Source organism: Pipistrellus kuhlii, unplaced genomic scaffold (genome assembly GCF_014108245.1).
Source record: "Pipistrellus kuhlii isolate mPipKuh1 unplaced genomic scaffold, mPipKuh1.p scaffold_m20_p_28, whole genome shotgun sequence".
NCBI lineage: Eukaryota > Metazoa > Chordata > Mammalia > Chiroptera > Vespertilionidae > Pipistrellus > Pipistrellus kuhlii.
This window is the reverse complement of record NW_023425527.1, coordinates 6730064-6754206: the sequence shown is the minus strand read 5'-3', so window position 1 is coordinate 6754206 and position 24143 is coordinate 6730064. Positions and strand designations below refer to the sequence as shown.

General features: G+C 35.3%; 2 protein-coding genes across 13 annotated transcripts in view; one reads left to right on the top strand and one right to left on the bottom strand.

The window, feature by feature from the left end:
* The window catches only part of NF1 (neurofibromin 1), a 217158-nt gene that overhangs the window by 137215 nt on the left and 55800 nt on the right, over positions 1-24143 (top strand). The gene's annotated exons all lie outside the window — the stretch shown is intronic.
* On the bottom strand, positions 16116-18860 carry OMG (oligodendrocyte myelin glycoprotein). The gene is made up of 2 exons (XM_036454409.2): positions 18638-18860; positions 16116-17800 (listed from the first exon to the last, which is right to left on the bottom strand). Exons 1-2 carry the CDS (start codon positions 18638-18640, stop codon positions 16475-16477), a joined length of 1329 nt encoding a protein of 442 aa, XP_036310302.1. The 5' UTR covers positions 18641-18860; the 3' UTR covers positions 16116-16474.

Here is a 24143-nt window from a genome sequence, read left to right as displayed (position 1 = left end):
TGTGCAGGCAGCCAGGGGAAAGAAGGCCTACTCTTGCATGAATTCCGTGCAGCGGCCTCTAATTAAAAATATAAAACTTAAAAGTTACAATGAAGAGTCTTCCTCTTGAATACTAAATACCTGGCAATTGCTTCTTGGGTAGTGGTAGTAATAGTAATAGCTAACATTTACTGAATGCTCTCTCTGCATCAGACAAACTGCATATTATATGATTTTTCACTTAACCCTCACAGTAACTTTCTGAGGTATTGTTAGTAACAGTGATTGACATGTAAACAAACTGAAACTTAGAGCAGTTGCTAGTCATTCCCAAACCTAGCTAGCAGAATGCTCTGGAGAATTCAAACAAACATTTCCCCGGCCCTATTTTGGGTTGCCAAATCAAAATATCAAAGGTAGAGCCTAATTTATATATTCTAACAGGCACTCCAAGTGATCCATTTGTAGTCAATTTATTACCGAAGTTTGATTGGGAATCCCACTGGTTTATGTATTTTACTCATGGTAGCACAACTAGTTAAAGAATCAGAGTTGGGTTTCAAACTTTAACAACTACACTGTTACTAGGGTGATTATTATCACCGTTAAAATTCAATACTAGGTTTGGGGGTTACATTACCCTTTGTAGAATAACATGAAAATCTTACCAGTAGTTATGTGGCATCTTTATATAAGGAAGAATTCTGAATTCTAGGCATCTGATTTACAAACCTTTTGAAATACAAAACAAAGGTTTACTCAAGGCAAGAGAATCTTTTCGTTGGAGCAGCTGATGTAATGCATTACAAGGATTAGCAGAATAAGCATCATTTTTATTGTAATAACATATTACTATTATACATTCATGAAATACAGTGACACAGGTGTATTGTTTCATAGAGCACTGAAAAAATAAGATAAGAACAATACACATTACTCTTCATCCCCTACCCACATTCCTTTCACATGCACAGAAGCATATTTTGGTTAAACACCAACATCATTTCTTCTCTTAGGCTTTTAATGCAAAGATCTAATTTTCAGTTAATTTTGCAAACATTGGTATTTTGTGCTTTTCAAAAGCATTTATGAGGAAGGAAGCCATATTAAAGTAATAATTAAGCTTACACAATTAAAATTTGCAAAAAACTAAATTATGCTAGGATAATGATAATTTCCTAGAAGGAAGTTGAAATAAATTTGATTTTCCAACTGTGCAGATGATAAAGGACTGAGATAGGAATGCAGACAGTTCAAGTCCACTTCAGCTTCATTGCACACAAAACAGCAAAAATATTACATAGAAGAGAAAGTGAATGTTGTCCTTTGGATTCAGGGTGGTGCCTCCACTTTTCACAGTCGTCATCTTCATGGTGGTTGGGGTCTTTGTGGTCACTGATGTTTTCCGAGTCTTGGGCTTTGAGGTTGTCTTGAAATTCGGGTCTGTCTTAGAATTTGGAATCATTGTGGGATTCAGAGCTACTGGGTGATTTGCAATTGTCTTGGACTTTGAGGTTGTCTTGGGCTTTGAGGTTGTCTTGAAATTCGGGTTTGTCTTAGAATTTGGAATCATTGTGGGATTCAGAGCCATTGAGGGATTTGCAATTGTCTTGGTAGTCACGTCTGCCTCAATATTGGGGCTTCTCTTGAGTTTTGAGCTCATTTGAAAATTTGTAGTTGCCTCAGAATTCAAACTTACGTTTTTGGAGACTGTCATAGAACTCAAGGTAGTCGTTGTCTCCAACATATTACCAACGGACAGAAGGCAAAGGCTGATGAGTGACAGCTTGAACATCATTTTCCTGTTTCAAAATATTTACAGAAATTTAGTCTAAGACTTGAATGACAAGCAAACTTAAGAACTAGTAGCTTTGTTAAAAGTGGAGAAAAATGAAGGAACCTTCTTCCCATCAGTGGGGAAATACTACCATTTTGATGCATTTAGAAGTGTTCAAAATTACCCCTTTCATTTTACAAATGGGCGTAGATAGAAAAGCATATTCTCTGAGGATGCATATCTAAAAATGACCAGAACTAGAACTTGAATCTGAGTCTGAGGCTTGTGTATTTTAGAAGTGAACTGTGAAGACATAGTACAAACACCAAAAGTTCAATAGTGAGCCCTTTTAAAATTACATCTAATTTCCTTTTAGCCTGTATTTACATCTCATGCCTTGTCACAGTTGAGATAATACAACTGGCCCATGTTGAGCATATTTAACTATTCTTTTATTTTTAAACTTAAAGCTCAAATTTTAATTCTAAAAATATAACATGTTAAAAGTTACATTTGGTTTTAAATTGTCATTGAGAAAAATGGCAGTTTTTTACCTTTCAGTGTCTTTTTCTTTGAAGATGAAGAATGTAAGCTTTCTTCAGTGTCCTTTGTGGAATCTGATTTCTTACTCACGCTGTGCTATTTAAATATAAGAGAGGAAATCACGTGTTCTAAACTGACCTGCCATTTGCTCTTTGGAAATATCCTATTGAGTGTTTTCTAAACAACTGGTATAAAACAAATGGACTTTGGCAGAGATCAAGGAATTCAAGTCAAGTCTTTAAAAAGACTATTTGCCTATTTCAAGAACCCAGTGAATGCCACTTTGTTATTTCTCTTATCCATGTATACATTATGAATTTCTTCACTGGATGACTTTAACTAGAAAAATATACACTATTTTGCCTGCTGTGATTATCATAAGTTAAAATTAAATAAGTATATTAAAGATAGATGTCTTTGTTGTATTTTCCCTAAAGCATCTTGTATATATGTTTATAGGGTAGTTTCTGGCTATGGTTATTTTGAAGTAGGAATATAGCATTTCATAATGTAATTTCTAGTACATAATCAACATCACCTTTTAGAAAAGGTTAAATTTTATTCATATAAAACTAATTTAAGGATTTCTTATGAATGTGATACTTTCATACTGAGTTTACAAAGATTGTTTTAATACATTAAACCACCAACATTGAAGCACTTTAAGTATACTTTTTAAAGGAATTTCATCTTTTGATCACTCCTTTTCCTTAATAACTAGCGCACAGGGAAGTTGGATTGTATTACCACATTGGCAGGCACCCTTTAAAACTGCAGGCTGTGAACAATGGCACTGACATAACAAGGAAATTGCTACATAAGTGGCAGAAGTACAGGTCGGAACATGTTCCTCATTTGTTTTGCTTTGCTATGAAGTTTTTTGTTTTTTTGTTTTTTTTTCCTCCTTAAGGAATAGAGCCAGTGCTAGCTAAATCCTATTTATATGGTACTTATATACAACTGGAGGTTAGCATGATCATACTTAAGAAGTAAACATTAAAAGCCTCTTAGCAACCAGAGTTGATATTATAAATCATATCGAGATGCAGTTAGCGCCAGAAAATGCCAGCGTTGGTTTGAGAAATTTCGCGAGGGAAATTTTTCATTAGATGACAAGAGTGGTCGAGGCCGTGTGTCCAATTTTGATCAAGAAGCTCTTCAAGCTCTTTTGGTGCAAAATCCTCAAATTACCCAACAAGAGCTTGCGACAACTTTAAATTGTTCACAAAAAACAATTTCCAATCAATTGCGTGCACTTGGCAAAGTCCAAAAGTTTGGAAAATGGGTTCCTCATGAGTTGACCGACAACAACCGTAATCAAAGAGTCACAATTTGTAGTTCGCTCCTCTCTCGTCAAAACCTTTTGCCGTTTTTAGAGCAAATTGTTACCGGAGATAAAAATGGGTGCTGTATGTTAATTTGAAAAGGCGGCCTCAATGGTTGGACAAAAATGAGGCTCCGCAGCCCATGCCAAAACCTGACTTGCATGCGAAAAAAGTGATGTTGTGTGTTTGGTGGAATTTTAAAGGAATTCTTCATTATGAACTTTTACCATCTAACCAAACCATTACAAGTGCAGTGTGTAGTGCCCAATTGGAAAGGTTAGCCCAAGCTTTAAGAGAAAAAGAACCCGCGCTGATTAATCGGAAGGGCGTAATTCTTCACCACGATAACGCATGACTGCATACTGCAAGAATCACTGCTGAAAAACTGTGCCAGTTGGAATGGGAAGTTCTCCCTCAACCTGCATATTCTCCTGATATTGCCCCTTCCGATTACCATTTGTTTCGTTCTTTGCAAAACTTTCTTCTTGGAAAAAAATTTAATAATGAAGAATGCCTCAAAAATGCATTGACCGAATTTTTTGCATCAAAACCACAAGAATTTTACAACAGAGGGATTAAAATGCTTCCTGAGCGTTGGGCACAAGTAGTAGAAAACAACGGCAACTATATTGTTGATTAAATTTTGTTGTATTGTTTAAATAAATTCGATTTTAAAAAGTATTAGAAAACGACATTAATTATTACTAGACCTAATAGTAATAAGATAATGCACAGATAACTTCTTATTGATGCCTCATACACCTGGATCTCAAATTACTTAAAATTTAACATTTTCTCCTTCCTATTGTTCTACCTAGTTCTATTCTCATAATCTCTTTCTCAGTTAATTGCATCATTACCTAGCCAAATGGCTCTCCAACCTTGGATTGCTCATTCTCTTCTTTTTCTTTTTGATTTTAAGGTACACAGGCCTCTTGATGATAATTAAGTAAAACTTAAAGTTCAGATCTTTCCAGTACTCAAATGCCCCCAAACAAAAATCATTCACCAGTATTCAGATCCTAAATACCTCCTTCCTCTGAATCTTTGTGCAGCCTTCCCCACCTGCCCAAAGTACTTCTTCCTCATTCAAAATTCTGTCCTTCCTTCAGGGTCTAACTCTTGATGGCAGCACCTTTGATATGAACCTTCCCTACCTCTGTTCTTCACATCAGTCATTGTAGGACCTCATGCTTTTAAAGTACTTATTAAAATCTGATTTTGTTTGTTTGTTTGTTTTTTAGTTAAGCCTCACTCAATATTTTTCCATTTTTTTGGCTGTTAAGAATAACTCTGATACAAACATTCATGTACAAGTTTTTGAATGGGCAGGTTTTTATTTTATTTTATTAGGTGCAGAATTGCTGAGTCATGTAGTATCTTGATATTAAATCTTTTCAGAAACTGCTAAACTGTTGTCCAAAGCCACTTTATCATTTTATATTTCCACTAGCAGTATATGAGAATTCTAATTTCCTACATCCCTACCCAACAATTGTACTTGTCTGTCTTTTTAGGCAATTTTTGATAAATAACTCCTTATTAAGCCCCTGCAAATCTTACTATTATTATTTAACAAAGACCATGTTACAATATAATTTTTCTTTATTTTTAAATTAGATATAATTGACATATTATATTAGTTTTAGGTATACAGCATAATGATTTTCTACGTGTATATATTGCAAAGAGTCTAATTAATATCCATTACTACATAGAGTTAAAAAACTTCTTTTCTTATGATTTAAAAATTTATTCTCTTAGTAACTTTCAAATATACAACACAGTATAACTAACTAACTATATTCACTATAGTATACGTTACATCCCCAGGGCTTAGTTATAACTAGAAGGTTGTACCTTTTGACCACCCTCACTCATTAATCCCACCCTTCCAGAGCCCCTTACCCCGACCCTGGGCAGTCACCAATCTTTTCTCTCTATGAGTTCTGTTTTTTGGTTTGGGTGGGGGTTTTTTTGGTGTTTTTTTTGTTTGTTTGTTTTTTAGATTCCACATATAAGTGAAATCATACAGTATTTGTCTTCCTCTAAGTGACTTATTTTACTTCTCATAATGCCCTCAAGTCCATCAATATTGTCACAAGTGGCAGGAGAGTTTTCTTTTTTATGTCTGAATAACATTCTGTGTCGTTGTATACCACATTTTGTTTATTCATTCACCTATTGATGGACACTTAGGTTGTTTCTATATCTTGGCCATTTAAAATAATGCCGCAGCGAACATGGGATGCACAGAATATAATTTCTGTTTACTTATTGAACGTGGGAGTTCCTAGGTCTAAGATATCTTCATATGGATACACACAGAATCTAGCAGAGGATGTGGCATTTTATAAAACACTTAGTAAAGGAACCTAACTTTTTATTATTGCATATATGTAATGATTTAGTGATAGTGTTAAAACTAATCACCAATTTTAATTATAGGTACACACGACTATAGTTTGAAAAAAGAACATTTGATTTAGGAGAGTGATTAGAATTGAACCAAAAATTTCTTGAGTAAAGTTTTTGTGTGTTTTTTTTGGTTTAGAGAAGTATAGTGGCCTTGGATGTAAGTGAAACAAGGTTTACTCATCAAAGCTGATTTAGTGATTGATATGTACTGAATAATCTGGTGGTTACAGACAAGTACTACATGGTCAAGTGTAGTGGCTGCAGTCCATCTCTTGCTGTGAAAAAACAGTTGTTTTTTTTAACCAACTGTGGTTCACCTCTTTCAGTAGATAGGTATATAATCCTTAAAAAGAAATAATCTTGAGATATACTTACTAGGTTTGATTACATAAAACAACATGGGAAAATACTAAAACGAATCAAAGATTAAATACAGCCAAGTGAACATTATTTCCTTCTGAAGAGTCACTGTTAGAGGTGATGCACTTACTTCAAACCCTGCTGCCATTTAGCACAACATTTTAGGGAAACACATTTTTGGAAGTACTGTCAAATGAAATATGTTCTTTTTAAATGTGATAGGAAAATTACCCCCCCCCCACCACTTTTTTTTTTTTTTACAAACGGCAAAAATTTTTGACAAGTTAAATAATACTATTTTTTGTTTTAAAAGAGGTGTTTGTTTTTTTTTTCTTTTTTCTTTGTGTGACTTATAAACTGGCCCTTAGTAATATTAGAAAGGAGGGGCCCAAAGATGTTTTCGGTAATGGTAAGTTCATTGGAATATGAATTTAATGAGTCAAGCATGATTGCTTTGATGAAAAGCACAGATATTTAAATGTATCACATATTCAAGGTTAAAGTCAATTTATATTCAACTTATAGCTAATATATGAAGGTGTTTTACTAGTGCCAGGTGACCTCTGATCCTTTGGTTAATTTTAATACATTTTAAAGATACTTTAGCTTCTACAGTTAGTCTCTTAAGTTCATATTTAATATTCTACAGCTTTTTTATTTTTTAATTTAGTGTCAGGGCAAGAGAGTCATAATACTTTATCCAAATATACTTTGTTAAAGCAAGAAAGGTTTTATGTAGTCACTGTAGAAAAGCCATACCATAAGGAAGTATTAGAGCCTATAAATAGATGAAATTACTTTTATGCATTCATTTGCTTTCTTTAATTATTTGTCATTGATATGAAGAAATACAGTTTAGTTACTGATGTCGAAGCAATAGAACTGGGAAATGGATGTGGCCATGTGCCAGTTACTCTTACACTCTGTGTCTCAGGTGCAATAACGGTTGCTGAGGCTTTGGTTGGCAAACAGAAGCCTTCCCAGTGGTTACTGTGGTGCATGGCATCCTTGCTTTCCTGTACTGATGCTTTGTGTTTTGTTTTCCAGTCTCAATGAAAAGCTATTACCGGTACATCTTAGTTTACTTTCTGTTGAGGCTTGAGGCAAGCATTTGACAGGCATTTGAACTCCCGCAGCCTTCCTGAGTGTTCAGTTTGTTTGAACTGTGACTACGGGCAACAAAATAACACAAAGTGAAAAACCACATTTCCCGGTATTGACTTTTTCCTCAGATTTATCTGATACTTGACTTTGAGACACCAATGTGAAATATTCAGATATCTAATTTTTTACTGATAAGTTATATTTCCCATGGGATGAATAAGTAACTAGCTATTTTAAGTAGGACTACAGAGGGCAAATACAAAGGATTTATGTACCAATTTGGGTTCAATCGTTTTTATTTCTGATCTTGTTAATTACCCAAGCATCTCTTAAACAAGGGATAGCAGTTAACACTTAAAATTTTTATGCAGCACCTACAAAGTGCTGAAATATATACATGATTTAATCTATTCTTTAAAATACCCTTATGGAACACTTGTTCTTAACTATGTAGATTTTTACCAGAGGACACATTTAATTACTTGCCCAGGATAATAACACAGGTGAGAAAACCTTACCTCACGCTCTTCCTGTTAAACCACAATGTGGTTTAGAATTGTTTTTATCTGAAAAGAACTTTGCAGTTTTGCTATTTTTATTGTATACGTGTAAGTTTAATTTCTGTGCTTTGAGCTTATCAGTAATTTCCAACATATTCAGAATATCAGGCCAGAGTTTATGGAAGAGATAAATGGATGTGTTGAGTATGTCTCATCTGGTTCCTATACATGTTTAACAGAGTTGGGGTTGCTGAACCAAAATGACATTTCTTAAAAGATGAACTACTTAAAAACCACAGTTTTTCAAAGCGTGAAGCAAACTAATCTGCTCAATACATTATTGACATATTGAGGTGACATTTGTTTCTGTTTCTCTGTCTCATTCCCCTGAATGATCTACTTGTGCTAAATTGTTCACAGGTATTAGAATTAACCTTTCTCTGGAAATTGTTCCAAAGGTAACCCCCACTGCCCAGACCTAATTCTTTTTTATTTTATTTTATTGATTATGGTCTCACATAATTGTCCTTATTCTCCCATTCCCATCCCAAACCCCTCCCTAGATATGCCCCCCCCAACCCCCGTTGTCCATGGCCACTGGCTAGGCCCATATGTATGCACACAAGTCCTTTGGTTGATCTCTTCCCCTTACCCCCATTCTCCCTTACTTTCCCTCTGAGGTTTGAGAGTCTGATCGCTGCTTCTCTTTCTCTGGGTCTGTTTATGTTGTTCATTATTTCCTCTAGATGTGTGAGATCATGTGATCCAAGAAATACCCTTGTAAGAACCTAAACTGCAACAAGCCATAATGGTTATGCTGAGAGGCAAATGAATCAGTCTGTAATGAGTTTCTTTCCGACCTAATTCTTACATGACAAGCACCACCAGCCTAACTAAATCTCTTTTATTCTTAACTTTCTGTTTTTTCTGGATTGTGAGGCTATAATTTTGAACTAATGTATGAAATGTAAATTCTAGAATAAGACTTGGAGGTTTGACTTAGTCTTTTTTTAAAGAGGTCATTGTTAGCCCACCAGACACATCTTTGACCTGTACTAATTCATTCTTTGTTTATAAATTCAGATCAAGATGGTCAAAAAACTAAACTCCTAGGAGAAAGAGATATTTAAACTGAAATGAAAATGATGGATGAGGCCCTGGATGGAATGGCTCAGTTGGTTGAGTGTCCTTCCATGCACCAAAGGGTTGTCTCTTAGATTCCTGGTTGGGGCACATGCCCAGGTTGTGGGCTTGATCCCCAGTAGGGGGCATTCGGGAGGCATCTGATTGGTGTTTCCCACATTGATGTTTCTTCTCTCTCTCTTCCTCTAAAATCAATTTAAAAAATGACGAATAAGGTTTTTCTAGGGGAAGAAAAGGGAAGGGAGTGAACCAAAGAGGACATGCATCATCTATGAAAGCCTGGTGGCAAGAGAAGTAGGTTAGAAGGGCAAAAAAGCCGAAACCGGTTTGGCTCTGTGGATAGAGCGTCTGCCTGCAGACTGAAGGGTCCCGGGTTCGATTCTGGTCAAGGGCATGTGCTTTGGTTGCGGGCACATCCCCAGTAGCGGGTGTGCAGGAGGCGGCTGATTGATGTTTCTCTCTCATCGATGTTTCTGATTCTCTCTTCCTCTCTGTAAAAAAATCAATAAAAATATAGAAGGGCAAAAAGATATTTGAAGCAGTAAGCCATATTAAGAGTTTAGATTTTATTCTGAGACATTGGAAATTATTGAAGGTTTTTTTGAGAAAGAGAGAGAAGAGCCTGTCTGGTTAGATAGGGAATAGTCCTGATAGCAATGACCAGGTAGAGCTAAAGTAAGCTAATCCAATATAGATGAGCTTCCAAGAATTCTGATAGTGCTTTTCTGTGTGCTACTTCATGAGATTCTCTAGTGTATTGATTGACTACCCCTACCTACTTACAGTTCAATTTGCATCTTCTTATTTTCTTGTTCTCCTACTCAGCCTTAAATCCCTTGGACAGCTGTTCCAGTAATTTTTTTCTTAGATCTCTTACATTTTTCAAGCACAAAGCAGTTAATAAAATAGTTGGTACACAGTATTAGCATTTGATATATTTCTCTTTTTTGTTGTTTTTATTTTTTTTAATATATTTTATTGATTTTTTACAGAGGGGGGGGAGAGGGATAGGGAGTTAGAAACACTGATCAGAGAGAAACATCAATCAGCAGCCTCCTGCAAACCCTTCACTGGGGATGTGCCCGAAACCCAGGTACTTGCCCAGAATTGAACCTGTGACCTTTCAGTCTGTAGGTCGATGCTCTATCCACTGACCAAACCGGTCAGGACTCTTTTTATTGTTTTTATACATAATTCTATAAAGATGTATGTTTATATCCTATATTTTTTTGCTTATCTGTATAGTATTTACATTTTTTACATTTCAAACTTTAGAAGAAACTCTTCATAAATATTTTATTGGACACATTATATTTTTGTCAAGTAGATCATCTTTTACTTAACTGATTTCCTAATGGTAGATATTTAGCATTGTTTCCTTTTTCCTTGCTGTTAGAAAGAATGCTGTGATTTACCTAGAATTTACTACATTAAAAGTTAATATTTCCAGGTTTTTAATCATTGTTGTCTCTCCCCCCCCTCCCCCTTATTAGCTGGTGTATTAAGTTAAGAATATGCAGATTATGACCTACTGAATGAGGAGGCACAAAACACCCACACGGGGTCAGCAGATAGCTCCCTCAGCATCCCAGGTCCCATCTTGGGGAAGTGAAAACCCTGGGTGTTTTTTATCTGAGGGCTCTATTTCAGTACACTCATAACAGGAAATAAAGTCACAAAATTTCTTTTTTCTTTTTGTTTTGCTTTTTAATTTGTTTTTATTGTTGAAAGTATCACAGATATCCCCATCCCTTTTCCCCAATTAACTCCCTCCACCCTCCATTAAGTCACAAGATTTATTACAAACAGCGGAAACATGGGTGAGGAGGGCACAGTCAGCCAGATGAAGAGCACTTCTCCATCTCAGCTCACCAGGGTGGGCAGGACAGCAGGCACTTATAAGTTGGTTAGGGTAGTGATCACTAACTTTTTGAAAACTCATCTCTTAAGTATTTATTTTAAAAGCTGTGTCAGGAAGAGCAAAATGGGAACTTATGGTGAGAATTCTGATCTCAGCCCTTACTTAAATGTCCAGATTGCATATATACAGGATTATCACACTATGAAATGCCTAGGCAGCATCTCAGGAGCTGTTTTCTCATACAACTGCCAACTGCTACCCAAAAGAGTTGTACTAATAATATGTGATGTGGTCACTTCTTCGGTCTTCCCCAGCATTGATTTTTATTACATCTTTTAAAATTGCTTGCTGATTTAATCATGAGGTGGTACCACATTTTATTTCTATTTCTCAATTATTATGTGTTGGCTGTATTCCCATATATTTTTCAAGCATCATGCTTCCTATCTTTTAAATATACTGTTTGTGTCCTTTGCCCATTTATTCATTGAGAATCTAACTATTTTTCTTATTTTTATGAGCTTTGATTAACAATCTCCTTTTTTCTCTTTGAATATTTTTATCAGGCTCACTCATTGTTTCAGCATAAAGAAATATAGGCAAATCTATTGATGATTTCTTTTAGATTTTTTTTTATTCTAATTTTTAAAAAGTCACCTAGAGATTTAGAAATATTTTTAAATTCTTATGTTTTTTTAAGACTTCCTTTTTTAATGCTTTTTTGTTTCTTAAGAAATATACTTTTATTGATTTCAGAGATGAAGGAAAAGGGGGAGAGAAAGAGAAACATCAGTTGGCTGCCCCGTGCTCCAGCACGCCCCACACTGGGGATTAAACCTGTCACCCGGGAATCGAAGTGGCAACCTCCTGGTTCATGTATTGATGCTCAACCACTGAACCATGCCAGCTGGGCAAAGGAAGCATCACCCGAGGATATTTTTCCATTGTTTTTTAAAGAGAGAGGTATGGAAGAGACACAGAGAGAGGAACATCAATGTGAGAGAGACAAATCACTTGGTTGCCTTCCCAACACACCTGGACCAGAATGCAAAAGGGGCCGGGTTGCAACCTGCAACCAAGGTATGCACCCTTGACTGGAATCGAACCCAGGACCCTTCAGTTGGCGGGCTGATGTTCTGCCCACTGAGCCAAACCAGCTATGGCCTAATGTTACCTTTTTTTTTTTTTTTCTTTTTTTTTAAGGTATGGAATTTTTTTTTAAATATATTTTATTGATTTACACAGAGAGGAATTGAGAAGGACAGAGAGTTAGAAACATTGATGAGAGAGAAACATCGACCAGCTGCCTCCTGCACACCCCCCCACTGGGGATGTGCCCGCAACCAAGGTACATGCCCTTGACTGGAATCGAACCTGGGACCCCTCAGTCCGCAGGCCGACGCTCCATCCACTGAGCCAAACCGGTCCCGGCTAATGTTACCTTTTTTAGTTTGCTTTATAGGCATAGCACATGAAGTGAGTGTCAAATTGGACTGTTTTCCAATATTCCCAGCATTGTTTGTGGAATCTTTCCCTTCCTCTTGGATTTGTGGTTTTTTTCCCCTTCTGAAGTTAACAATGTTTCAGAGCTTGCTGTGTCTTAAGTAATGTTATGTAACACTGAGCACTTTACATGTATTATCTCATTTTTCCTTACAATAACCCTCGAAAGAAATGAGAGAATTCTATATTGGGTTCTCTTTCTTTTTGTTTTTATGCCACTATCATTCTATCTTTAATTTTTATAGCCGATATGTTTCCTCTCAAGAAAGACTAAGGTACCTTTACTATTTCTTCCTTTTTCTGTTTATTTTTGCCTGTTGATTTTTACAAATGAATGTGTTCCATGTTATGTTCCCAAAAGAATCCCATAAGAATGTCAGAGTTGGCTTAATCCATAAATTATACTGGAAATAATCACAACTTTACACTATGAATTAAGGTATACCTCCTGTACTTAGCCTTGGTGCCTGGTGAGTTCCAGGTGCTGAATAAATATTTATTGAGTGAAAAAATAAATGAATGAAGAGACTTATGTTAATCGCCTTGTCAAGTTTGCACCTCTCCTTACTGTGTTTTACCTTTTCCCCATTTGGCCCTACACATTTCATGTGAATGTTACATCTATTTTTATGTATTGTTTCTGTCATGAATGGTATCTTTCCCCTGTAATTTTCTAATTATTTGTTGCTAGCACATGAGAAAACCTTGAATGTTTCATATTTATTTTGTTACTTATTTAAAGTTATTCTTCTAAAGGCATTCCTGAGGAATCCTTTTCAGGGATGGGAAACCTTCTTCCTGCCAAGGACCATTTGATATTTATAACATCATTCAAGGGCCATACAAAATTATCAACTTAAAAATTATCCTGTTATATTTGGTCAAACATTTAACTAACTCAACCCTAATGCCAGACCAAATGATTTGACCCGAGGGCCAGACATTCCCCACCCCTGCTTTAGATAGACAATTATTTCCTCTGTTAATAATAATCATTTTGTTTCATATTTTTCTGTAATTTTATCTGTTATTTCTGTTTCTGGAATTTCTTAAATGACATTAAAATTTTGATTATAATGGGTATTGGTGCTTGATTCTAATTTTAATAGAAATATAACTTTTTACTTTTAAACAATTATGTTTGTAAATACTTGGTATTTACATGGCAGTTCTTAAAATGTACTTCAGAAGTAATAATCTTATAACAGATTTTAGGTTGACTTTTGTCTGACCTTTTGGGTGTGTGTTAAAGGAATTTATATTGCTTCAGAGCATTGTTATGGAAGATTGTTGAGCAGTGCATATTTGTGACCATTTAAGTAAGGGTAAGTGAGCTGTGATGTAGAGCAGTGTTAACTTGTCCAGGGTTCGACAGCTGAGAAGCGGCAGAGGTAGGATTTAGGCCAGTGCACACCCTATTCACCACTACTTTATCCCTTATGTATTTGCTTTTGTGTTTGTGTTGTTTGAATTCTCTTGACTGGTGAGAAATAAGTTCCTAGTAAAATAGAAGCCTTAGGGTTGGATGGATAGATATCTGTCTTTTTATTTTAATTCTTAACCCAGGATATGTGTGTATTGATTTGAGAAAAGGAGGGGGGGGGAAGAGAAGCATCTATAGGTTGCCTCCTCCAACCAGAGATTGAACCCACGACCTTTCGGTGTATTGGACAACACTCCAACCAACTGAGACACACCAGCCAGGGCCGAATGTGTAGCTTATGAGCTTGAGAGTTAGATGCTGAGGACTAATGCATTTTGAAATATGTATGGAGCCCAGTAATGTTCATGTCCTAGCGGCAAATAATGAGCCCACCTCCATTAATAGGCCATAATTTCCTTAAAAGGAAGTATTACCTAATTACTGTAAGGCTATGTAATACTTCTACGGACTTAGAGTCTGTGTAGTTGACATATGTTGTACTTGTAAGTTTCCTGAGTTTTTCATCTGTATGTCAGTAATGTTGTAATCCATAGGTGCTGATAAATGATGTAATTCATCATTTTGCTTTCCCCGTATTTCAAGGATATTTCTAAATATGTATATGACCACATTTAATTTTTGGCACCTTTAGAAGGAAAGATATTACCTCGGAGAAACCTTTTGTGAAATTCAGTATATGTGTTTTTTTAGAAGATGCTAGTGTGAGATAGAGTAGAAAATACCTAAGCATTTAGCCTCTGTCAGCGATGGTGAAGATACTAGATCAGTGATTGGGAGGAAGTGGGAACAGCTTGTCCATTTGGGAAAGTGATGCGTTTTAAAACCATTTAGGGGTTATTTCAAATAACCCCTTTTTCTTCATGGTAAAATTCTCTGACATAGTGAGCCAATTAGGTTTGCTGGGGGCAGAAAAATGTTCAAGGTACACTGTACTAGGTAACACAGAGAGGAATTGCTATATTGAAGCTTAACAGTGATTTTTTCATAAGCCCGATGCTTAAAAGGAGAGAAAAAAGAACTCATTAAAAGGTTGTTATCTGTGTGTGTGTTTGTGTGTGTGTGTGTCTGTCTGTCTGTCTGTCTGTCCCTGTCTCTGTCTCAATAGAAATGTTCCCAATCCTGGAAACAATTCTGTCTTAATTTTAAAATTTTTTGGGAAGGAGCATAAATATTTCTTTCTGTTCTCTTCCCAACTAGGAGCGCTTCAAATAGATTCTTCCTTATGTCTCCCAAATGAAATACCTCGTTTGTGGCTTACCCACTTCAGTTATGCTGTCTCGCATTTTAATCTAGCCTTTTTTAGGGCTTCTTTTTGACTCTTGGCTATTACTTATGTTTGTATCTAATTCAAAAGGTGGCTTCCTTTTATATTTGTAGAAAATCATTGATTTTCTTCTAGTGGGAGTCCCAGTGCAGTTTGATTTGGAGTGTTAGGATTTGTTTCATGCCCCGTAGTCCTGTTGTCTATTTTATTGGGTTCATCATCTGGTTGCAGCACCAAACGAATCCCATCCTTTTTCCATTTCTCCTTTCCTGCCCCTCCTTCCCTTAGTATTGACCATGTTTGTTAGACTCCCCATGACTTTATCCTGACATTAATCTTATTTTTAATTTAGGTAAGTCAGTTTCTAATTTCTGATGTGCAAAATATAAATTTTCACCTCCTGCACATGAAAACTTTTAATTGTATAAATATTTAAATTTCCATTAACAAATGGTTTATTAAATATGCACTAAAACTGTTCCTTTACATGACTTTAAACATCAGCTTTTTATTGTGTTTCAATACTTTTCTTAAGTGCAAAAGGCAAAAACCATTAAACTCTCCTTATTAAAATGCAAAGCCCAGTGTCTTCTAGCTTTTTGAAGAGCTTTTGTCCATTATATAATCTGTAAAGTAGCCAAGAGTTCCTCAGAAGCAGGACATCATTTAGATTTAAAACAATTCTGGCTTGTGTGTGAAAGAATGATGGGGCATAATCATTCATGAGGTGGCAACCACAGTTTTACTTTACTAGCAAAATCCTTGGGTACCTCCAACATTTTATTTACGGAAAGACTTTACCAGGGCCCTGTACCTGGGACAGAAATGATGAGGTCGTTTTGAGTTGACCATGTTATTAAGTTGGTATGACTAGGAAGTCAAGTGACACAGTTATGAGCATAGACCATTTATTTCCCTTCCCCCCACCCAGATGTTTGACAGTGTAAACATACATAAAGTACATATTAAAGTTTAGATGCTTTATATTTTGTGCAACACATTGAAGCCTTAAAAAGAAAATATTTCGTTAAAAAAAGAAATGCATTAGTTTCATTTGAGACAGTAAAATAGCAGTAAGTACCAAGACATTGTGCACTTTTTATTTATTTAAGACAACTTACTTCATTTACATCAGAGTCAGAAAGGTAACACTGGCTTTCTTGAATACTTAATATAGCTGAATCACTGGTTAGATGAGGGCATATTTTCCCAACTGTACATCAGGGAGGAGTTCTTTCAGTAGACGCAGACCCTCAGTCGGCCAGCATGACCGCGGCATTGAGCATTAAGAGAAACGGAGCATTTACTTTCCAAGCACTTGCTGCAGAAGGTAAGCGAGTCTTGACATTTGTGGTGGTCTCTTCCCTCCGTAAGTTAAGGGTTGTGCTTTGTTGAGACATTTCAGAGAAATTACTTGGCATGCCACTAGTAATACTTAGGGTCATGGGTGTTGGGGAGGATTTGGGTGAGCTAGTGAGGCTTGCGTTTGTAACCATTCCATCTTGGAGATGAATAGTTAGAGTTGCAGCTGCTGCTTCATGTGAATCGATCGTTTCTGTGGATGTGTCTTCTGGATAGGGCACAAAGGCCTTGTCAGTGCTAGTCAAGGTGCTGTCTTTGCTGAGAGTGGCACCAAATGTTTCCTTTGTGCGATACTGTTTGGGTATTTTGGTCACTTTGGGTTGAGTTACCATACTCAGAGAACTAATGGTGTCCACTGTCTGCATGCCACTTACAGTGAGCAAGCTTGAGGTGAATCCAGAAGGTGTGGGGTATATGTCATGTTCCTGCAGAGATGATATTTGGCTAGCACAGGGGGTTCCTATCACATGGGCTTTTGTTTGCATCATCCACTTCAGTAAGTAGGTAATGTTTTGTTTGTGGCCACATGACCACCTGTTATTATGAAGGGTTATCTCTTGCAACTGAAAGAGTTGGTCAAAAGCTTGATCTGGAATGAATGTGAATTTGTTGTTGTGCAGGTAAAGATGTGTGAGGTTTGTCAGGCTTATCAATGTTCCTGGGAGAATTTGTGTCAAGGAATTGTTAGACAGGTCCACGGTATGTAATTTTGAGGGCATGTTGGTTGGAACTGTCCAAAGTTTGTTACTGCTCAGGTTGAGAACCTCAAGACTTCTTAGTGTGTTTTTAATGAGGACAACCTTTTCCAGCATATTCTTAGAAACATCCAGGTATTTGAGGTTCCACTGATAAGCAGTATCAGATTTGTCAAGCAGTTTGATGTTGTTGTTAGCAGCGGACATATTCCAGAGGGACCGAGGTAACTGAGCAGGGAGGCTTTCAAGCCTGTTGTTTGAAATGTCCAGGGTTCTCAGATTGGTGAATTGGGTTAACTGGTTATGCAGATCAGTAAAGTGGTTATAAGACAGATTTAAATGGATAATATTCTCTTGCAGTCCAGAAGGTAATGTACTCAAGTTTCTGCCTGAACAGTCCACATGCCTGTGCCTTTCCGTGCATATACATTGGAGAGGACAAATGCATAAAATACCCGGTGTGAGAAACAGAAGGATGAACAGGCTGGGAGACATTTTCAGTATCTGATATTCCATCAAAGCCTAGAAACAAACAGAATCACCCTTCTTTTAATATGCAAATTCAATTAGGCATCTGCATGGGTCCGTTAGCATTAGGCAAAATTTTCAATAAACCTCGTTGTTGTTGAGTTCTTTTGTAATTGTTCCAGTGATTAAACTAACAAAGATCCCCTTCATTTATAGTCCAAATGCTTAATCCTTCCATTGGGGCTATGTGGAGAGAGACTTGTCTCCCCCTACTCTCTCCTGCATTTTCTCTTTTATTTTTTCCCTTCTTGTCTTTCTTATTTATATTTTCAGAGCCTTAATATTATAAAATGGCATTCTCTACAAATAAAGGGTCAGAATCTTAAAAGCTCATACTGTTTTTTGAAAATATTCTTTTTATTCAGAAGGGAAAAAATGGCTGTCGTGTCTCTTTTTTTCAATCTCTGCAGTAATGTAGTAGTCAGTGTGTGTGTGTGTGTGTGTGTGTGTGTGTGTGTGTGTGTGTGTAGGGTGAGATTTTATTTAGATATTAGAGCAATACTTAGAGATTTATCTTTGTGTTTTTATATCCTTGCAAAGCATTTAAGGCACTTACAAAATCCAAACCAACACCATACTTTCAAACCTCACATTTTATAAAGTGATTTTCCCCCCTGTATATCTCAGTGCCGATTCTAAAAGAAAATAAAGTGTATATTTACAAAGTGAATGAATATTGACAAGAAATTTCTCCACTGACACTGCAGCAAATTTCAGATGCATGCACTTGCTATCGAATATATATTTAATCCTAAGGTTGACTATTTCTTAAAGGGAAAAGGAAAGAAAAGCTCCGAGGTCCATTTTTTACTGATTTAAATAGCATCTTACCATAGTGTCGTCTTCAGCATCAGCATCTCATTTTTCTCCCGGAAACTTAAGCTTAAAGGTCGCCTTGTTCTGGAGAGTAGCAGCCGCTTCTGGCTGTGGGCTGTGCTTGCCTGCTCAGCTGCATTGTGTTGCTGTGAGCTGGAGCTCTGCAACCACCTGATCAGCACCACATAGGAGGACTGCAGAGCTGTCATTGGTGCTGACTCAAATTTATTGCAAGAGATGCACACACTACAAAATGGGGGAAAAACACACGTTTCCCCCCTAAATTTATAGCATTAAGCATCCCTGTGTAGTTTAGATTTGCTTTGGGATGAAATGCCTCCTGCACATTAGACCTGGCCCTTTCTCATTCCTGTGTATTTGTCTGAGCTTAAGTTCCACATTTTAACATTTGCCTCATGAAGAATTTGTGGTTCTTTTTAATGCCTCTACTTTTCATTCTTTTTACATGTTGAAAATGATTTTGACCTTCCTCATGGATAATAGCTTAACTATTTAACTCCTACCTTTTTATGTTGTGTCACTGTGGAAAATAACATAATGCAAACTGTTGGATTTTAATCTATTCCCCCAACATGATGGTTATTATGTATAGCCAGTTTTCCAAATTTATCAACCTCTTAAATGTTCATCTTCCTTTAGGGAAGTAAGAATTACTTAAATATGATTATTTTGTCTTTATCTTTCTGATATAAAGGATCATTTTCCCAGGCTACACACAAGCAAGGCTACATTTTTTTTTAATGAGCATCTTATGCTTTTAATTATCAGTTCATGTGGTAAAATAAATATGTCTTATTTTATGACCTTAGGGTTAAGGATTCCTTTTCTTTATGAAACTGCTTAGTGCGTGGCTATGATGATGATTATTATTATTATCTATGACATATTTGATACTTTATGAATGACCATCTATCTGATTTTATGTTTTAAAAACAACGGCATCCGTTTCAGGTGATTTCTTCCAACTTTTTTACATTTTATCTTCTGAGAAAGCAATTTATACTTTTAAAATTATGTGAAATAATGTAAAAAGGAAAACTTCTGGTCATGAGTTTAATAAAATGAGACCAGATTTATGATAGCTTTTGCTCTACTCTTTAGTGGACTGATTGCATAATCTGTTAAAACTTGTGTACTTTCCAGAGTAGTCAGTTTACCTTAGAAAAGGTAATGCATATTTATTATACATTGTTACCATTAAAAAAACAGCAATTATTAGCATATTACATTTAAGGAAAATCTTTGTGCCTAGTTACTAAATCCTCTGCTATTCTCTCAATTACATGTGCCATTATTTTACCCCAATTAGAATTTAAATTCAATATTAAAATTTGAAATTTATTTTCTTAGGAAGCTAACTATAATCTAGGAGTCACCTTTTGCATAAAGTTAATGTTCCTCGAAAAGTATCTACATTTTAAAAGTCGGCAGTGTCAGAGTGTAGTATTGATTAGGTACTTTATTTCCACTTCACTCTGAGGGTTCAGTCTTGGACTCTTAATAAGATTTTTTTTCTATGAATTTCAGAAACCAGTCATTAATCTTAGAGCTTAAAAGTGTTTAAAAAATACTCCATTCAGCAATATTGTTGTGGAGATAGGGAATGTTTTGACATTTAGGTTTCTTCTGTTTCAGTTCATACTCTGTTACACTTCAAGGGATGTGGCTGAGGGTCAACTTACCAAACACTTACACCTCTTTTTTTTATTTTAGGAAGTCTTATGTTGAAGTAGAGTTACCCAGTTCCATTATACTTACCAATACTTCCGTTTGAAAGAAAGAGCATATTATTTCATTAGCTAATGCATTCAAATGAATTTGGACTTAGGCTGTATCAAGATTAGATTCTGCTACATATAATAAAAAAAATTCCAATAATAATGGCAGTGTTTCTTATTTCTAAGTTTGGGGGCATACCAAGTTGTTTCTTCTTATTCAAAAATTATTACGAAATTCTCAAAGAGAAAAATGGGGTACATTTTAATGTATTTAAATTGTACCAAACTCTCCTTGTCTTATGAATTTAGAAATTCTCATGAAATAAAATAATAGTATATTACTGTTACTCCAAAAATAATTTTTACTGGCTTAAGAGTTTTTTACAACTTATTTTAGATATTCAGGCACATTACATTTTACATAAGTCTGTGAAGTCTAGAATTACAGTTATTTAGGCAACTATTTAGGCAACTGTTGTATTCTAGACTAAGTAGTAAATTCATTTACATATTCTTTTATGAAACACTGTCCTAAAATAAATTACGCCAACATTGTGAAAGGCATAACAAATTACCTGCCAGAGAACAACTATGTTAATCAACAGTTTGGAAAGCCAATCATTTTATCTTTATTTCTTGATAACATTTGTGCTTATTTGAAACTAAAAATATTATATTCTCCACTTAGGGTAATATGGTTGGTTCTTCAGACTGAATTTCCCACTAAAAACAGTTAAGAGTACTGAATAAAGTATTTTAAAGGCATGGGAGAACTGACAAGGTAGAAATTATCAGGTCAAAATCCAAATGGATCAGTCCTTCTCCCACCTCCTCACCCCTTTTCTCTCCATGTTGCCCAAACTCAGTGATTAGTTTTCTAGAAAGTCCCTCATCTGGATTGATCTGTTTGCTTCCTTGTGAAGATCTAATTTGTTTCTCTATCCCCCAATATTTTCTATAAATGGTTCCTAACAGCATTAACATAATTACTTATTTGTATCATCCTATAATAGTTTCAAAACAATACCAGCATTACTGCAGACAATTAGATTACAAACCACTGAATAAAGTTTAAGATTTCTTTGCAGCTCTATTTGTTCTTAGTACATATTTCACCAGGGATGTACAGTCAATTCTGTATTTTAATGCAACATGAAATAATTGTTTTCTCTATATTTTTATATAAACGTTACATAGTTAGGTTCATTTGTTTCCATTAGCTATCAATTTTTAGGGATAGCTTGAGTCAAAACTATACAACAGGGTATATTCAGAGAAATCTTGCTTCTGTTTCCCATCCACCCATTTTCTTCCTCCTCCTGTTGGTGACTATTTTTGATTGTTTCTTATCAGTATTTCTTTTTGCAAACATACAAAAATATGTATGTATTATATGTTCTTATCCCTTATGTAAAAGGTTGCATACTAAATATATTGTTACACATCTTATTGTTGTTTTTTAAATAATATATCTGGAAGATCACTCCGTATCAATAGATAGGAATATTTCTCATTTATTTTATCATGCATATACTGCCTTTGGGAGTAAACCATGGTTTATTCAACCAAGCCCCTATTGATGGGCATATGGGTTTTGCTAGTTCAAGTAATGCCACAGTGAATACCCTTGCATCTGAGTATGTTTATATTTTTCCCAGTAAATCTTTGCAAAAGATTTCTAGAAGTGGGATTGCTGTGTAAAAGGGTAAATGCATTTGGAATTTTTCTGGTTATTACCAAATTCCTCTCTTTAGATTATACCATTTTGCAGTCTCACCAGCAATGTGTCAGGGTGTCTAGTTCTGTACAGCCTCACCATAGACTTTGTTGCTGAACTTGGGATTTATATGGATGAAGGTAATAGTACATAGTATAATTTTAAATGTATCGCTATTATTATGGACTACTTAAAATTTTGCATCTCTGATTGTCTTTTATATGTTTTGCGTATTTTGTTGTTGTTGTGTTGTGGGTCTGTATTTGGGAGTTTTGTGTATGTTTTAAATTTTAGAGATAGTAGCCCTTTACTTAATTTAGATTGTTTGTTTTTGGGGGTTTTCTCAGTTTGCCATTTGTCTTTTGACTATTATGGTGACTTTATATGTTGGTTCTTGCCATTTAAAAGTTTTCAGTAACTGGATTTTTCTTTTCTTTTTATTGCTTCTTGATTTTGAGTATCAGCTAGGAAGGTTTTTCTTATTTCCAAATTATAAAAGAATGTACTGATATTTTCACTTATTGTATAATTTCATTTTTTTTATATTTAGATCTCTGGTCTGTTTGGTGCTGATTCCAATGTACTGTGACCTATAGATACAATTTTATTTTTTTTCCAAATATATATCTAACTGTTCCAATATTTTTCCTCACTAATTTGAGATTGGAATCTATTTTTAAACTTTCCGTCTGTTCCATTGATCTGTGTCTAATTATGTGCCAGCATCACAGTGTTTTAATGCTAGGTGTCCAAATATTTTGCTACTTTACTTTTTTTTAAATCAGAATTAGGTAATAACAATTGCAGGTCACTCTTCATCTAATTCATTGTATCCCCACTACCAACACTAAATGCAATACACGTATTAATTTTATTTTGTTTTATTTTTTTTAACTTCTTTGTTGTATATTAAACATGTATACATATTTAATAAACATTTGTTGCAGTGCATGGAGTAGGTACTCTTTGGTCTTATATTAGCGAAAAGGGTGTTGAACAAACTTAGCTTTTAATACCACTTCTAAACAAGTCACTTACACTCTCTGTGTGTGTTTTCTCAGCACTTAACAAATAAAAGGGGTTGAACTAGATGGTCATCAGGGTTGTTTCTGAATCTAGTTGATGCTGATCTGGTAAGAGCATTATTGGTGTGCGGTATGTAGTTCAGTCTGCTTTTAATTACCCTGTGCCTTGCTGTTTTGCCATATTCATGAAACAAACTTCTTCTTCTGGATCCTAGTTCTTTAATCTTTTCAGTAAGTTTTTTCTTTGATCCAACATTTTCTTCTCTCCTTTATTTCTTTTGCATTTCTTTCTGTTGATTAAGCAAGAATTGCCAGTTTGGCTGCTCAGCTTCCACTGACCTCAGTAGGGGGAAATTGCATGCAGTAAATAGGAATTATTTTCCCCCCCTCACAGAGAATTTCTTAAAACACAAAACAAACAACAAAACCACCTGCTAGCAATAGTCTGTTTTATTATATAAAGAACAAAAGGAGAAAATTTGCCTATTGTATTTGAAGAAATCAGACAAGACTATGACCAGATCATCAGTTTTTAATTTATTTGTGAGAGTTGATATTTTCTTAGATTTCTCAATACTGATCTTCAAGAGGTCAGGAAAGAAGGTGATGAAAAAGAAGAGCAAAAGTGTGGAAAGACCCCATTAAGTAACAATCTTATATGTAAAATTAGAAAGATTATGATAATTTTAAGGCAAGTTAAAGTCTTAACTGGTATAAAAACATGTCTTATTTACCATAACTAGAATACTTAAAACTCAAAAGAATAATAGGAAATTATTAAACTCCTGATTACTGCTAGGAAAATTAACCTTAAAAGTTCAAAGTTTGAAAAATACAATGAAAGAAACTTTTTAATGTAGAAGACAGAGAGAACCAAAGTAGTATGACAGTAAACATCATACTCATTCAGGAAAAATAAGCAGCTCAAGGAAGTGTTTCTGCAGAAAAAAGGTTTTAATGATCAGTAAGGAATGGCTTAAAAGATTTAAAGAGAAACTTTTTATGTAAAATGTCATTGTCCAAAAGCTGCTAATTTTTAT